This window comes from Macrobrachium nipponense, chromosome 31 (assembly GCF_015104395.2).
Source record: "Macrobrachium nipponense isolate FS-2020 chromosome 31, ASM1510439v2, whole genome shotgun sequence".
Classification (NCBI taxonomy): domain Eukaryota; kingdom Metazoa; phylum Arthropoda; class Malacostraca; order Decapoda; family Palaemonidae; genus Macrobrachium; species Macrobrachium nipponense.
In genome coordinates, this window is record NC_061093.1 from 17,816,082 (window position 1) to 17,835,056 (window position 18,975).

Sequence of the window (18,975 nt, forward strand, 5' to 3'; positions counted from 1 at the left end):
TTCGACGTCACTGTATTCCTCCTTGATATCTTTATCCATGTACTTATTAGTCTGTCAATTTAATTTTTCTTTTCTAATAACTGATCTAGTCCTTCTGTGTTTCCCATCACCTTCTGTTACTTCTTTCAAATGAATACTATATTCTTTGGAAGCTTGGATTGCAAACCAGTGGCTCCCGTGGGTTTTTTTCTGTATGAATACGAGTTTATCCTCATCTTCAACTGCAAAAACATTTCTGGTACTTGGCCACCTAAACTGTCAACAATTCTGCCAGATCTAACTTTAATCCCTTAGTCAACTCGAGCGGAAACCCGTCATTTCGAGATTGACACCTCACGGAAGTATGCACCATATTTCGCCAAATTCCGTCTTTCCATTCTCAAGATATCCTGCTAATAAAAACCGGTGAAAACTACGCGTCCCTAGTCAGAGGTAATCGATAAACGAAAGGTAACTGAATTAGCTCTTCCGTCTTCATTTGTTTCTATGCGTCATCGTTTACGTAGACTCGAGCTGGATTTATTGCAAAGGTTCGCTAATTGAAAGGAATGAGCGAATTTTTTTCCAAGGACAAGTTTATGGAGACCGAGAATTTACGTTGTTGTGGTTTTAGGAGGATTTTTCCATTTATTTTTTTATTTAACGATTTTGAAGTGCAGGTTTGCTGTGATGTATTGTTGCAGCAGGTTGGAAAATAATTTGGGAAGGTTTCTAAAAATAACGGTACCGTTGACTTTACTGTTAGTAAAGGCTTACTTGATATGACATATATGTATATACACACACACAATATACGTACATATATATATATATATATATATATATATATATATATATATACTATATAATATATATATATATATATATATAACTGGTAAACGTGTTCTGTTACAACAGACTGCCATCTAATAAAAGGAGCCCATAAAAATGCCAAAATATAGAGAGTAAGTACTATATTTCAGAGACTGTATTATGGTCAGGATAAAAGACGAAAGCTGGTTCAATCAGTTCAAATTCCTTTTCTAGTAAATCCGGGGAACAAATTTTTTAGGCTCTTAAGAATAGGTTGGTGGTTATGCCTAACTTGATAGAAATGTCATGGTAACTAAAGTAGTGAATGTATGAAAGTGAGAATGCTGGTTTTCTGTATCTGGTAAATTTGTATTCTGCCATGTCTCTAATTATTAAAAAAACAAGAAAAGGAATTTTGTTGTCTGTTTCCCATTCAACTTTAAATTTGATGATAGGCCCTAATGCATTTAATTTTGAAAGGAATTCGTTGAAATTGCCCCGCCTATTATTCCAAAATGTTAGAATATCATCTACATATCTCATCCACAGCATTCTTTTGGGTTTTATTACATTACTATAGTTTCAAAGTATTCCATGTATAAATTGGTTAAAACAGGACTTAACGGGCTACCCATGCTACACCCGAATTTTTGCTTATAGAATGACTCCCTGAATGAAAATACGTTATTAGATACACATAATTCAACTAACTATTATTTTGTCAAGGGCCAGAAGGAAATGATCTGAACAGGGAACTAATTTTTCCCTTAAAAACTGAAGAACGTCCTATACTGGTACTTTTGTGAATAGGGAATCTACATCAAGGCTTAAAAATGTTATGTTGTGAAATGGAATATGTGCTTCTCTGAATTTGTAACAAAAATTTTCGGAATGTTTAATGTGACTGGGAGCAAAAGTGCCTAAGAAAGGGGAAAGGATGCCAGCCAAACATATAGAAATTTTATAATTGAAAGCTCCGGCACATGAGATGATGGGTCTTAATGAGTTTTGGGAAGGCCATAAAAGTAAGGTAGTTTTGGGTTAATGACTTGAAATTTCTGCAATAGTTTATTGGTTTTTTTGTCTTGGCCAGTTAATTTTACTTTCCTAAAAAATTCTGTGGGGAGGTTTTGGAGGGGATTTTTCGTCAATTTGTCCTAAGTCTTTGTGTCACGTAGGAGCTGGTTGATTTTGTCGAGGTAGAAGTCTTTGTCCATGATTATGATTTTGTCGTTTTTGTCTGACTACTTAATACAACATTTAACTTTTGTAGCGAGCGGGTGGCTATCATAAATCTACGGGGGCAGAGTATTTCTTATTAAATGGTTAGCTGGCCTCCTTTCCCCTTTCTTAGGCACACTTTCTCCCAGTCACATTAAACATTCAGAAGGTTTTGGTCACAAATTCAGAGAAGCACATTCCTAGCTAACAATAGGCCTACCGTTTTCACATATGGAAGCACAAGCTGTGAGAGAAGTCACTTGAACCGTCCTTCGGACATTCCCGCAGCGGCTGCTCCCCTCGTGTCTTTGGTAGAACTCTTTGGTCTGTGCCGACGTCCTCCTGACGACGAAGAGCGTCATCAGGCAGTACAAGGTCTGGTGAAGGAGGTAGGTCATCGCCGTTCAAGGTTGACCTGTGGAAGAGAGGGAGAGAGTGAGAGAGAGAAACATTACAAAAAAAGTAAAAAAGGCGCCGAAATTTCTTCGGCGCAATCGAGTTTTCTGTACAGCTGCTACAACATATAATCAAGGCCACTGAAAATAGATCCATCTTTTGGTGGTCTCAGTATAATGCTGTATGAGCCGCGGCCCATAGTCGTCAGCTTCAAACCCGAGTGTTTTGATGGGCCTTTTATACTTGAGACATATCCTGTTTTAACAGAAGAATTTATGTATATATATATATATATATATATATATATATATATATATATATATATATATATATATATATATATATACTGACTCCTCAAAAGCCTTGTTAGAGAACAAAAACATAAAAAAACTTTACAGCTGAAGGCCGGCATCAATGGAGGGAAAAAATGATATAAAAACTCTAGAGATTTAGTTTTAACTGAAGTATATTTACACTATATTTCGTGAGTAAGCAATTTACACCTTAAGGGTAACAGGGACTCTCTATGGTTCAGAATGCGGTTGATTGAATGTCAACCAGGACACCTAGCTGGAAAATGATCTGGGCACAGAAAGAAGAGCGCACTGCGAATTACTTAAGGGTTCATGGCGTCACTTCCAAGGGTTCCAGACTTCTCACAGCTAGGCTGTAAATATTTGCATCTGCAAAGAGATTTCACTCCAGGATCGGTACAAAGGCAATAGACACGTGGGGAACGTTAAACAAGATTCTCTCATTTTTTCACATCAAAGTCCACTGACAATGATATAGAATGACTGGGAGCTTATACAGAAAAGTATACTGCGTTAGTTACTTCCCGATGCAGTAGACACTAGTCTAAATGGAACTATCACAGTTAGATTCAATATCACTAATAACATCACAAAGGGAATTGTTTATAGCATCGAAGGCAGCAATGGGAAACTGCGTTAAGCCTGGGTCACACATTGGCGATGTCAAACTGTGCAAGACTTAACGGCCGAAATTTTGCTCATGACGACTCTACTACGCTTTCAATACAAACAGTTCACCTTAGATCGGCATAGATCGTAACCAAGTCCCCAAGTTTGACGACTTTGCGCCAGTGATGGCGACTATGCAAGGCTGCCCTGCATAGTCGCCGTCATTTCACGACTACTGTCAAAAGTTGCCTTGCGGCGTCGATGACCTAAGTTGTTGGGACGCCATGGTACATTTTTTGCATCAATCAATCAATTAATCTCATCAAGATTTGCCATGTCATGGCGCCAAACGCAACAATTTCGTAATGGTCTCTCGAATTACGGCATGTGATTACGCAAGTTGTAACTAGCAATGGCGAGTTACGGTATTCAGTACAACATACGCCATATACTTGGCAAACCCACAACGTGCGCAGTGGGGCTACGCAGTGAGTCTGAATGTGTCAAGTGCGTCGGCGGCCTATAAATATAGTTCAAGGGCTTAATTAATTGCATAAAGATGCCTCGGTTTTCAATTTTGAATAAAATAAATTTTAGATTCAAGATTTTCTGCATTCTTGATATAACTTGAGAACTTCAAATATAACTAGATATGACAATGAATACAAATCAAACGAAAATATATTCGGTAATATAAATAAAAGTGAAGTTTAGCTTTTATTCAAGAAATTTACAGTTTTTCAACGTGATTTTCTTTAGTGAGTTCATTGAAATCAAATTCAATTTATTAGGATGTTCTGAAGCGTAAGAAATAAAAAGGCGTTTTCTGTTTTGTGTAAAATATATATTGCATTAAAAATTTTCAGTAGGTATTCTTGATATAATCTGAGAACTTCAGATATAGATAAATATGACAATGCATAATACTTAAAAGAAAATATATTTGGTAATCATATAAATATTTTTTGAATTTTAAGTTTTATTCAGGAAATCTATATAGTTTTTCAACATGATTTTCTGAAGTATGAAAATGCATTTTTTATCGGTTTATTATATCAATTGATTCCTGCCAATGAACGAAGCCAGCAGGGGAGTTTACATAATCACGTGTTACCGAGTCCTCTAGATCTGCCTCACTCACTCCTGGCAGTTTGATTTTTTTTTAAATCAACGTTGAGCAACACACAAGTGGCTAACACCAAGGACTTGATACGATCATGAAGAAGATTTATGGGGGTCTGAAACACTCTGAATCTATGGGAGATAAATGGAAAATACTATTGATTTAGTTAGTAGAAAAATTAAATATTAAATAAAAAAAAAATAATAATTTATATATATATATTATTAGAAAAAAAATAAAAAAAATATAAATAACAAAAAAAAAATAATAATATATATATCATATATACTATATATATATAAATATATATATTATATATATATATATATAGAGAGAGAGAGAGAGATAGAGAGAGAGAGAGAGAGAGAGAGAGAGAGAGAGAGAGAGAGAGAGAGTAGAGAGAGTTATTAGAGTTTAGTATTATATATATATATATATATCTATATTATATATTATTACATGTATATTCTATATGTATATATATTTAATATATATATATATACATATTATATATATATATTATATATCATATATATATATCTATATCTAACTATATATATACTATATAGCGAGCAAGGCTATCGAGCAAGAGAGAGAGAGCGAGAGAGAGAGACGAGAGAGAGGAGGAGAAGAGAGAGCGATGAGAGAGAGAGGGAGATGAGAGAGAGAGGAGTGAGAAGAGCAGAGAGGAGAGAGCGAGAGAGAGGAGAGACGAGAGAGTTATTAGAGTTTATTAGAGTTTATATAAGATTATATATATATATATATATATATATATATATATATTATACATATTATATATATATATATATTATATATATATATTATATATATATTTACATATATATATATATATATCTATATTATATATATATATATATATATATATATATATATAATCAGATGAGAACGAGGACGAGAGGAAAGACGAGGCTAAGAGAGGAGACGGAGAGAGGACAGGGGAGAGAGAGAGAGAGAGAGAGAGAGTTATTAGATTATATATATATATATATATATATATATATATATATATATATATATATATATATGATGGCATCCACGTTCACGTAAGTAAATCGCAAATAAATCGTCATGCCCTCACAGAACTCGCCGTCCTGTAAAAACCGTTAAATATGGGTGTGGCTTAAATGTAGTCTCATCTCACCTTGCGCAATGAAGTTGTAATGATTCATTGGGGAAGTCGTCCTAAAGTTGATATCAGCGGACTTTTCTTGTTTAGGGGACCCCAAGCCCCGCGACTATAGGAAATTGATCGCCAAACCCAGTCCTTATGACAGTCATGGTCTGAAATCGCCAATGTGTTACCCAGGCTTTACGGTAGCCAATATAGTGAATGCGATGTTGAGCCAATAGGAGAAAAGTCGCCTTGAAAAAAAAGAAAAAAAAATACACGTAACTGACTGCACCCTTGGCTTCTGAATTGCTGGGCTGAAGTTTTCTCACTAAGGACAATAAATGAATAGGTGTGGGGGGGGGGGGGGGTGCGGTTCCCCAGAGGAGAGGGAGAGCAAGGGGGGAGAAGAGTGAACAATGTGTTGTTGTTGTTGTTTTTGATTAAGCTGACCTTGTGTCAGCACGGGCTCTTGCTCACAGAGCAGCCCGTAAAATGCTCTCGTTTGTGGTCTCCTTTTATAACTTCGCATCCAGCTCTCTTTCCAACAAGTGCTCTGCCCAAGGTCCAACTTTTTCCTTCCAATATAAGTCCCGCCCAAAGTCTGAATCACGGGCCCAGTGGGATACCTGTGGAGATTAATTTCAAAGGCAGCCAATCGGGAGGGACAAAGAGGCATTCAAAGAGAACGGAGGCTGGTGAAGAGGGGCGACTGAAAAAATGTCCGAATTCCCCTCTAAAACGAGTTATTTTGGCTTGGTTCTGGCTGAAATTCAGACCAATATATACATATATTTATCTCTTGCCATGGTAGGTCGACCCCCAGTGCTCCTCAGATATTTCTTAACTGTATATTTATTTTTATTTATTTATTTTTTTTTTTTGGTCTGAACTTTTAATTAACATGTGTGCTTTTAATTTCTCGTCTTATTGTCTCAGTTTTTAGTGTACTTTTACGTATGTGCGAAATTTTGGTTTTCGATTGATCTTCTACTTTGTAACTGATATTTAGACAACTTGCAAATTCATATAATTTATATTGGTCATTATTTATTGTACAGACCCTGGGGATGCAAAAGGCGTCGGAATAAATTGTAAAACGTAATGTTGTTTGTTACTGCCCCTGCTCCCTGTGCATTACTATTATCAACTAAAAAATTCCCCTTCGGTTTACATATGTGAAAATATATTAATTCCGAGGTAGATATTATATATCATTCGAGCTACAAATATCCTTTAATATCTAATTCGCTCTACATCGGAATTGATATATTTTCATATATGTACCGAAGGGGAATTTTTAGTTGATAATAATTTCGTCCCCTCATGGGATCGAACCACTGTCCAGTGGACGGGAACGAAATCAGGACGGACAGTGACACGATCAAGTCGGCCAACGAAGAGGCTATAAGTTTATATCGATTCTGACCATTACAAATCACCGTCGAACTCGGTGTTTTCGTAATTAGAATCGATATGAAACCCCTTCAACCATGTTAGCCAATTCGAACGTTTGACCACTGGTCTAATGAAGTGGAGGTGACCACAATTGAAACTTTATACATATATTTATATATATTATATATATATATATATATATATATATATATATATATATATATATATATACATATATATGTGTGTGTGTGTGTGTTTGCGCTGAATGGGAAAGACGGGGCAATATTCTATTTTCTATTCTTGTTCCTTCTTTACTTCGTATGGATTCTTGTTGTTCCAATTTTCGACAGACCCCCTCCAATTGTGACCCAGTAAATAGAGCTGTTGTGTTTGCACAAGGGTGGTGGTCAATACTCCTTCCGTCGTTAGCACCGGACAACAGGTAAACAGAGGCTTTCGGGTGAACCCGAAGCATTTTGAAGTTACAGAATGTTGCGATGTACGTCATTTCTTATTCATGTGCGTTATATAATTTTGGTCACGAATGGGTTGATATCGTTCGTCCCTTAAAAAAGACTTAATATGTTGTACCGATTTCAAACATGTCCCCCCCAATCACTCCAGTTCTTTGACGCCGAATACAATTTTTGGATCGTGTCAAGATTAGAGAACCCGCTATTTTTCAAGACAATATTATACCACTTTGATTTATATATATATATAATATATATATATATATATATATATATATATATATATATATATATATATATATATATATATATATATATATATATATATATATATATATATATATACTTCTAAAGAAAAGTAGGTGGGTAAAGTCAGGTCGCGTGACTGAGTCTGATTTTACGAAAAGGAATTTTGCATTTTCCTTTGTTTGTTTGAACTTCAATTAGTCCACGGTTCCCGACCTGCCTCAATGCAAGTGTTAGTGGTATTGGAAAGCTTTGTGACGGCTAATTAACAGCTCGAGAACACAGTTTACTGGAGTTCGATTCCTGGAGCACAAGTCGCGTCCAGTTCGTGAAGCAAACGCTCGTTTTGCTTCGGGGTTTTCATATCTAATAAACAGTTCAGGGCTGAGATTATTTTGGTAAATGTTTTCGATTGAATGTTAGCCTTAGTTTTGAATTTTATTCCTCTATTTCTATTGAATAGACTTCATTGGTTTCATGTATATCACAAAAATAGAGTGATAGAATAGAAAACTGAGGCTGATACTCAATTGAAACCATTTGTTTAATGTAGTTTAACATTATTTTGGTCTAGCATACGCTAAAATGATACATGACTGGAAACAATTTTCTCTTACTTATGTTGTTGTTCTTGTTGGGGGCTAGGGAAGGTCCATAGAAGAGCCTAAAGAGGCCTGAAAAAGGTGTTTTGGGTTGAGTTAAAGATGCATGAATTCTATGATAGGATATTTACGATTTATTTATTAGAATGAAAATGTAAAAGATAAATAATGTGCCTGTTAAACAGTGCATAAAACTTATTTCTAGTAAAATATATCGTATTTATTTTAATTTTCGTTAATGAAGCAAGGATTTATTTGGCCATAGATTTTAGCACATTTTAATTTACGTTAAGTTAGGAATGTATTGTTTACAACTTAAGCGAGAGATAAAAATCTTACTCAAGTCCCGAGTAAGCTGGAGGTCGGATTACACTTTATTCTAATGGTATTGTGATATTCTTGAATATCTGCCTGATTGGTTAGATCAAATTAGGTGGGCTGTTTTTGGCCCTGCATGGGTACTTGCCCATTTACACCCAGGTGGACCGGAAGTGTCGTAAGGTGCTGAAGGAATTAAGAGGCCTGATGTAGACCTCCAGACTCTTACCAACTAACAACGTCGATTAATATTGAATTGGAAAGATAAGATAAATTTACTCAAGTTCCAGAAGTACTACAATAGGGTTATGAGGATAATATTGAATTGTAATTATTAATTTCTTAAGGCGATATTTAAACTTTAGAATTTTTGAAAATTTTAACATCCTCCGGCTATCAAAAATAAGAAATGGAAAAAATCTAGCACTTGAAGTGTTATCAAAATCTCTTCAAGTAACTGTAATAACAAAGGAAATACGATTTTCGATGGCTGGCTTATTATTAATCGCCGTAATTCTCGAGTTAGTAGTTTGCTTAAGATTACTACCGCAAAGTGGTATTTTTTTCCCAGTGCGTTAAAATAATAGATAATATTCCTTCGTCTGAAGGTGATCGTTTCTCTTCATAACAAAAATTTGTGTTGGATGGATTACTAGAGTTTTCTTCTAATAAATATCATCTACAGTTTACTGAAACTTGATCTTTGAATATCACACGACGTATATTGTCGGTTTGAAGCCTATTAGACCAATTTGATCAAATTGGGCCCAGTGCCCTAAAGCAGAGGTTCTCAAATTGGTCGATATCGACCCCCAAGGGTCAATAGGACCCTCTGGTCGATGAATAGTCAAGATGTCAAAAGGGGGTCGACGAATAACTAACGGGTCGGCAACTCAAGTTACATATACTCATATATCTAAAGTTCTAAACATATTTTCTTACTAGGTGTTACATTTTTATCATACTGCATGTCAAGTACTAAACTAATAATTCTCAAATTGGTTTTGAAATTGGTGTTTTTTTTCTTGAATTATTAAATGCTAGTTTAGGGGGTCGATAGAAAATTATAACTTCATTAGGTGGTCGAGGTGTTAAGGAGTTTGAGAACCCCTCCCCTATAGGGACCTCGCGCCAAATTCCGGAGATGTTTACTATAGTAGATTCACATCAGCCGTGCATTTGATGTTTAGGCCTGTCCCTTACGACGCTCCAGTCGACTCTCGAGAGAAACTGAGAGTTTCCAACCCTGTAACTGGCTCATCAATAGCCAATCAGGAGCATCATAAGGGAAGGGCCTAGACATCAAATGCACTGTTGATGTGAATCTACTATAGTAATGCACCAGCCCCGGTTTTTTTTTCCATGCTCCTGTGTTAGGTTAGGTTGGGTTAGGTTAAGTTACTTTAAATGGAATCGATAAATAATTTGGGTGTGTGAAACATAATGAGATTATTTTCAAGAAGATTCCATGGTCAGTTTTGAAGATATGGCGTCCCACTTTTTCAGGGAAGGTTCAGTATTTGGTTACAGTTAAGGAATTTGCTGCTGCGCGCCAGAGATTCCATTTGAAGATTTCTCTCTATTCCAAGAGGAATAAACCGCTACCGAAAACATGAAATGAAGAATGAGGAAGTATTATTCATCACATTATTGTGCAAAATATATTAACAGAAAATTTCACTGGGAAAATCATTTTCGCTCACTTTAGGAGTAAGCCTACAAATCCTTTGTTGTTGTTGTTGTTGTTGTTATTGTTCTTGTTCTTATTCTTGTTTGGGGGTTAGGAAAGGTTTATAGAAAAGCCTAAAAGGTCTAAAAATGGTGTTTCGGGTTGAGTTAAAGATACAGAAATTTTAGGATATATTTATGATTTATTTATTAGAATGAAGATGTAAAAAATAAATAATGTGCATGCCAAACAGTACAGAAAACTTATTTCTAATAGAATATAGCACATTTATTTTAATCTTTGTTGGTGAAACAATGCTCTATTTGACCGTAGATTTTAGCACGCGTCCGAGTAAGCTGTTGGTCGGATCACGCTTTCTTATATGAGAGAGAAAAACCGTCTTAATTTCCATAATTTTCTAATCAGGCTTCACAATTCCTAGCACAGGTCCTGCAAGAGCCAGTGGCAGAGATCCCTCCCTTTTGTCATGAAGGGAAGCTCGTCATTCCTGGATAATATTACAGGCAAATAGAACCTCTCGGACCCTTACAAAGGTATTCATCTGATGCTACTGTGTTGCCGTGACGTAAACTAAAAAGTGCTTTTATTGAAAGCACAAACTCCGCACAAAAACGCCTCCTAATAATGGTCGTAATCTATCTTGGTAATTTAGTGCCTCCACTTCCCTTTAATTAAATCCTTTTTTATGTAGTCTGTGGAAACGTGGACCAGTCTCTTGATGTTTACACACAAAACACTGGTGTTTTCAGTGTGATCCGCGTGTGGCAATCGGTAGTTGTTAGCTGTAACTTCTAGGTTAAGCATTGCGCTGTTTTATGTGGATCAAATGTATGTACACACACACACACACACACACACACACACATATGTATATATATATATATATATATATATATATATATATATATATATTGTTATGTATGTGGTTCCTTCCAAGAGCAACAGATCTGAGTTGCGGTAATTTAAGGACAAGAATGAATTAAGGAACCATAACACAAATAGAAAAAACTCAAGATTAGGGCTTAGGGCCGGTTTTATAGTGAAGGAAGTTAGGTAAGTCAAAGATTAACTGCTGTACGTAGACTGGAGTGGAGGACCAGGATACTCGGTGCTGGTGGAAATGAAAGTTGAGATATGATGAATCCCTGAATCACAGGTTTGCAAGAATCCACTTCCCACAACTAGGCACATGGAAGGGCATCTGCAAGCATGTTATGAAGACATCAATACACTGGCTACAAACACGTGGAGGGGATCGGAAGATGTAGGACTAAAGACGATCCCTTTTGCGGGAGTTGCATTCCTGATTAAACACAGGGGTGAATGTTACGTCCCGGCACTATAGCAAAGCTAATCTCCACGGGACACTTAATGATTCAAAAACACCATGGGACGGGAGGGCACTTACGGCATCACCACACTCAAAGGGAGTAGCAGGTTACACGGTACAATGGCTGGGAGTGATGCTTGGGCAATGACTAAAGACCATAAGTTGCTTGCAGCAATGAAACGTTATAGAATCAGATAATGTAAGAAGAAGAGGGTGTCTTAAACCATTCACTTCACACTGTGCCTGATAGCCTGGGCACGTCCGTCGTCAATGGTGGCGCCGTTGAGGGAAAGCGCAATGGAGAGATAGAGCAGTTAAACACATGGAGCAGTCTCCAAGAGATGGGGGAATGAGGGGGGAGAAGGGGGGTGGGGGGGGGTGGGGGGGGGGTAGCATTCTGTTCCTGGAGACTATTGCTGCTGAGACGGTGTGAGTCAAGGCCTAAGTGCGAATCTTCTCCTGCATGCCCTTTCATCAACTTTTTGGGTATGGCAGCCCCATGAAAGTTGATGATCAGCTCAGTGGTCTGGTAAAATCCTTTTAATAAATGTGTATATTTTGTAAATATATGTAATATATATGAATATATACATTATATATATGTGTGTGTGTGTTTGTGTATATATGTGAGAGAGAGAGAGAGAGAGAGAGAGAGAGACAGAGAGAGAGAGAGATTGGGCGTCCGGGGGTGGGGGGGGGGGGGGGGGGAAGTTAATTGTAAATTTTAAAGTTCCTTCGGTCCTAGATTTAATGTACAGATATCCGTGATGTACGCGTCAAGTAAGACTTACTAAGATTAGGAATATCTGGTGGTGTGGCCTCTCGTACTCATATAAAGAATATTTTTTCTAAATACTTTCCCTTTTTTTTTAATCTTCCTAAAATATTCTCTTCTTTTATAATGATCCGCTTTCTACCTTCCGTGAACAGAAAGTAAAGAGGAAGGTGTCCACTTCATGCATCATTCTTTTGCGCTTCCCGTTCCCTCGAAGCCTCAAGCACGACCTGAACTTTTAAAGCAGAGAGAGAAGAGAGAGAGAGAGAGAGAGAGAGAGAGAGAGAGAGAGGTGGAAGGGCAATGACGTCAATCAAACGACCAGGAAACTCGTACGCGACTATTTGGCTCTCCAATTAGCCGTACGTTACTTCGTCGGTGCTCTCTCTCTCTCTCTCTCTCTCTCTCTCTCTCTCTCTCTCTCTCTCTCTCTCGATTTGAAATTCCTTCCTGGGGAAGAGGCGTTTGTTGACTCCTCCCCACCACCCCACCCGCTTCCCATACTACGATTTCGGAGTAATTCGCGGCTTGCAGTTGCGTGTTTGGACATAGTTTTGCGCAGAGGTGGCTATGAAAGACAATCAAATTTTCGACCATATTTCAAATCTCTCGGGTATTCGCTTCGTAGCGGTGATGACTCACTTTGGAACAGTGGCAAAAGTTGGCTTAGCTCTGTGTTTGATTTAATATTTGGCAGTTTATTGCTCACACAAATCAGATGCTATTTTCAAGAACACTAGGAAAACGGGCATTATAATAATAATAATATAATAATAATAATCATAATAATATAATAATATGGATGATAATTTGACAAATCAACAAGAAAGTAATGGTCGCAATAATACCCTGGACAACCAGAGTTGAAGAGAAAGAAAAGGAAAAAATGGATAAGCATCAAGATCTGAAAATAGAAATAAGAAGGATACGGGATATGCCAGTGGAAATTGTACCTATATCACTGGAACACTAGGCACGATCCCAAGATCCCTGAACAGGAATCTGGAAAAACTAGAGGTTTAAGTAGATGCAGGACTCATGCAGAAGAGTGTGCTCCTAGAAACAGGGCACATGTGAGAAAAGTGATGGACTCCTAAGGAGGCAGGATGCAACCCGGAACCCCACGCCTATAAGTACCACACATTCGAATGGAGGACTGTGATAGACAAAAATAAATAAATAAATTAATAAATAATAATGATGATAATAATACGCTGGAAGAGAAAACGAGTGGGTCAGACACCCCTCGATTTTGTGATGACTGAAAGTCTTCCGAAATCTAGGAAAACCGAGTATTAATCTGCCAATAACCTGGTACCCGGAAGCCACCCTTTGAGTCACCGTGGATTAACAGCGTTTGACCTAAGCCTTCCCAGAATTCAACTGCAACCGCAACGCTCTCCATCGAACTATTTTTTTACTAATAAAAATCACCATCCTCTTCACAAAAGCGTCAAATATTGGGAATGTCTATAGCTCGTGAGTTAATGCGTGCTACTTACCTTGCAGTGTGTTTATTATTATTATTGGAGAAACAAATCCACAGGTATGTATATGTACATATATATAAAGATAAGACTCTACAGATGCTTTTCGGGAATCTGTACGGGTCCCATTTTCAATCCTTTAATTGAAAGGTATCTAAACAGTCGATCTACCAGTCGATCGCGGCCATTTAATTGGTTGATCGCCGTTCCCCCACAATCCTATATAAACGAAACAAAAAGTACAAGCATATATATATATATATATATATATATATATATATATATATATATATATATATATATATATATATATATATAAGTCATATCACATTTCCGTGATTCATATACATATATCGAGCTACAATGTCTTTTATATCTAATTTGCTCTACCTCGGAATTAATTAATACTATATATGCTTAACCGAAGGGGAATTTTTTTTTCTCGATAATAGACTTGCCTGGACCGGGCACGAACCCGAACCCACGGAGCCTTTCAAATCCAGGAACGTCAGTGAAGCCTCTTGCGGTGGTCTAGTAGGTAAAAGCTTCACTGACGTTCCTGGATTTGAAAGGCTCCGTGGTTCGCGCCCCGGTCCAGGCAAGTCTATTATCGAGAAAAAAAATTCCCCTTCGGTTAAGCATATATGAAAATATATTAATTTTGAGGTAGAGTGAATTAGATATTAAAGGACATTGTAGCTCGATATATATATATATATATATATATATATATATATATATATATATATATATATATATATATATATATATAAGTGAGGCAGTTGTACTCATGTTTTATCGTGCTATGGCGCTATTTGAAATTATTTTTTTTCCACGTCATAATAGTATGTTAGATCGTAAAAGGCTTTCAGTCTTTAGATAGATCTCGGAGTTCAAAAGTCCGGCCACCCCTGCTTCTTTATAATTCATATGTACATATAACTGTGGATTGGTTTGTCCATTTTAAGACTATAAGTATTTTTTTATTCATTATTATTATAATTTTTAAAAAAATCTCTGTAACCACACGAGTCACTATAATGGTTGACAAAATCCCCCTTTGTGTCAGTGTACAATGATTTTGATTTGGAGAATCGAGCAGGTTCGGTGTCTGCATATTTTTAGATATGTATATTTACCCATATAATAATGTGGACTATTATTATTATTATTATTATTATTATTATTATTATTATTATTATTATTATTATTATTTGTGATGTAAACGGCTTCTTATTATAACATGGTTCTATAGAATAATTTGTTTCATATGCTATTTATTTAGATGTTATGCTCACACACGTTTAGCTTGCACATGAATAGTGATAAAGATGATAAATTATTATTATTATTATTATTATTACTATTTACCACTTAAGCGACATCTTTCTATAACATGGTGTATAGACTTATTTTTTTTATTATTTTAGTTACAGGTTATTCACTTATTGAGTTAATATTCTTTAGACTTGTCCATGGAAAACGTACTTAAGTGAGCAGTGATAATAATGGTAAATTTTATTATTATTATTATTATTATTATTATTATTATTATTATTATTATTACAAGTAATGAACCATTATGAATTTTTAGCATTAATATTATTTCATCCACCAAACATTATCGGTACATTTCACTATGCGCTCATTATCATCGTTTGCTCTCCTCTTCAATCGTTTCCTCGAGTTCCACACTTCCAACTTTCTCTCTCTCTCTCTCTCTCTCTCTCTCTCTCATCTCTCTCTCTCTCTCTCTCTCTCCTTCGTAACTTTCGTATTCAGCGAATCCAGGGTAACAGGGTTAGACTATTTCCAATTTCACAGTCACTGCTCTCCACTGAGAGAGAGAGAGAGAGAGAGAGAGAGAGAGAGAGAGAGAGAGAGAGAGAGAGTAATAGCTTTCAGGACTGACGTGTTATAGTGAGTGGATTCCTGCCTGTGTCTGGAGGAGACAGACGCCTCTGTTTTAATGGGGGTTACTTTCTGTCCGAGGATTCACGTGGATGTTTAGAACGATGGGAAAACTCGTCATTTTATTATGGAGTTTTGAAGAAAGAATGAGAAAATAAGACAATTGATAAAGTGTCAGCAGTAATTTATAGACTAATGACTCACGTCATGAAAATGCTGAAGTTAGGAGATATTATGTGAATATCAATATTCTGGGGTTTGGAGCGTAACACAAACGTAACTTTTAATAACTTATTTTTGACGTATCCTTGCTCATTTCCTCAACAATCACAAGCGTATGTTCAGTTTTTTATACGGAATGTTAATACCGCCTCCCTAAACTCCACATCACTAACGCAATTTTGACTTATCGTTGCCAATTTCCTAAACAGTCACAAGTGTATATCAGTTTTTTATACGGAATCAATTTCCTAAACAATCACAAGCGTATGTTAATATTAACAAGCAAATTTGATACCACATCCTTTAAACGCCACAAGTTCATCGTTCACTATCATGGCGAAGGTCACAACCTTATTCTACAATTTTCACTTCAGGGATATCAGGAAAAGGGAAAGCCCTATAGAGCTTAGCCGTGTGACATATCAGCTAGAGTCTGTGGTGTTCCCAAGGTTGAGGTATGGACCGGGTTGATTTTAGGACCCAGGTGTTCCTCGGGTAGGTATGGACCGGGTTGATTTATGGTCCTTGGTGTTCCTCAAGGTTGAGGTATGGACCGAATTGATTTATGGACCTTGATGTTCCTCAAGGTTGAGGTATGGACCGGGTTGATTTATGGACCTTGGTGTTCCTCAAGGTTGAGGTATGGACCGGGTTGATTTATGGACCTTGGTGTTCCTCAGGGTTGATGTATGGACCCAAACGTCATACGGACATAAGGAATTTTACCCTTGATATTTATACTCTCATAATTAGCATGTTCATTCACAAGGAAAGTCATATTAGTAGTGCAATCTCATTCTATAATTATTACTTCAGGGATATCAGGACACGGGGGGAAAGAATTGTCCTGTTACGTATCAGTTAGAGAATGTGGTGTTCTTCAAGGTTGATGTATGGACCGGGGTTGTTCCCATTCAAACCTATGGTATGGCAAGTGGCAACCTGGATTTGTCATATTCTTATTGGGCGCTAGAAATATTACCCCCAGATGTTCGTGCTTTTAAAATTAGCAAATTCATATACAAGAAAAGTTATATAGTAGTACAATCGTACGCGTAGCGAAGAGGTGAATTGAAGGGTCTTGATTAAAATATCCAAATTGTTACCGAGAGACTCAACAGCGTAAGCTTCTCAAGAATATAAATGATTAAACCACAAGTTTCAAGATTCTCATCGCACAACTATTTTTTCCCCACCGTATGTGGGTTGTGCCGTCAGTGCGCTCTTTCTTCCATCGTGCTTTCCACCCTGTCTTTACAATTGTTTCAACATTAATTTCAGCGCTGAATGACCTCATAGGTTCCAGTGCTTGACCTGTTGCCTAAATTTTATATATTCAACAATTTGTTACAGGAATTAGACCAGCCAAAATGATACTTTACGAACAAACACTAGATCCTCACATTCATCCAAGACGGCTAAAATGTAGTTTCAACGTTGAGGGACTACAAAGTAAATAGGCTTTTCCACAGGGCTTTTTCTATCCCTCCCCACACTAGAACAACGATTAAGTAGTTTGTAGGCTTACTCCCCGAGTAAGCGAAAATGGGAGAGCGCGTAAAATGAAAATTCTAAGAATGAATTCGCTTCAAAGTAACTAGAGGAGTGATTCACTTATTGTTATAATCACATTCCCGGGACAAATGACGCGATGTTTAAGTCATTTTGGTGTTACCTCGTCCACATAACAGTATTGTGTTGCTTTGGATTTTCATGTTTTACGTAGATTCTGTGAGAGTTGGGGATAGTTCAATACTCTTTGGCTTTCTGCGTTACACACAGAAAATATATACACTGTTACCCATTGCATGATATTTAGTAGGCTAACACAAGTACATTTTGATTAAAGTCCTTCAGTCATGGGAACGTGGCGACACTGCGCTCATTTGCCATATGAACAGACCACGCGACGAATTACGAAAATATTCTCGTAATGAAGTTTGTTGACGCACTGTAACCACTTAGAAGATTGCCTATTATATGCGTACGTTTTATTCATGTTTTTTAATTAGCATTTTTACGAAGTTCATACATCGTATTTGAAACTGAGATGTTACCATTTGCGCGTTCAAAGATGGTGCAAAATTGTCGCTTCGAACGTTATGCAAACTTTTTCCAGTTATTTCCTGCATCCCTGTTATGTATATATATATATATATATATATATATATATATATATATATATATATATATATATATATATATATATATAAAGGTAATGCTACGAGGTCTTAACGTTCTCGCTTTTTCATTTTCCTCCGTGGCATTACTTATATTTATACATACCATCACGTTTTATATATTTCGTGATCAAGTTATTAATTATATATATATATATAAATCGAGAAACCACTAGATATAACGCACGACGACCACCTTCGCACACAAATCCCTCAAACCACGACCACTAGTACTATAATTGCTGCTGCCTTACCTTCAGCAGGAACGAGCGCTCTTCCTCTTCTTGCCGACGGCGTTGCTGAAAGTGACCACTGAAGGGACCGTTGGCAGCCAGGCCACACCATTTGTCTTCAAATTATTACCTGGCATTCTAGTTAGGACACTATATCTAGGGGCCGTCACCCCTCTTCCCCCATCCCCTCTCTGGGGTTCGATAGGTTGTAAACAATGTAATCAAATGTATCGATTTGAGGTTTATGTAAACACGAGTAGAGAGCCTTTGGCTGGAAGACAAAACACCGTAATTTTTTTTTTTTTTTTTTTGTTTTTACTTTTTCTAGATAGCGAGTCACCCAAGGTTAAGTGATTGCCTCCCGTTGTCGCGCGAATCTTGATTTGTTTACCGGAACGAAAATCAAATGAATAATTTGTCAGAAAATATTCCCAGTTATCAAGAATAGGAGCGAAAAGTTTATATATTTTATCATGTTTGTAGCTCTGTGTATGCATATATATATATATATATATATATATAT

At 36.7% G+C, this 18,975-nt stretch overlaps 1 protein-coding gene across 1 annotated transcript in view; it reads right to left on the reverse strand.

Annotated features, from left to right (window-relative positions):
- The window catches only part of LOC135206773 (mucin-2-like), a gene marked incomplete at its 3' end in the record, with an annotated part of 58,834 nt that extends 40,254 nt beyond the window's left edge, over positions 1-18,580 (reverse strand). Inside the window, exons 1-2 of the mRNA XM_064238266.1 lie at positions 18,474-18,580; positions 2,234-2,428 (exon numbers count right to left, since the gene is read on the reverse strand). Coding sequence (XP_064094336.1) covers positions 2,234-2,411 — 178 coding nt within the window. The remainder of the gene's footprint in view (positions 1-2,233; positions 2,429-18,473) is intronic.
- Between the last annotated feature and the right edge of the window lie 395 nt (positions 18,581-18,975).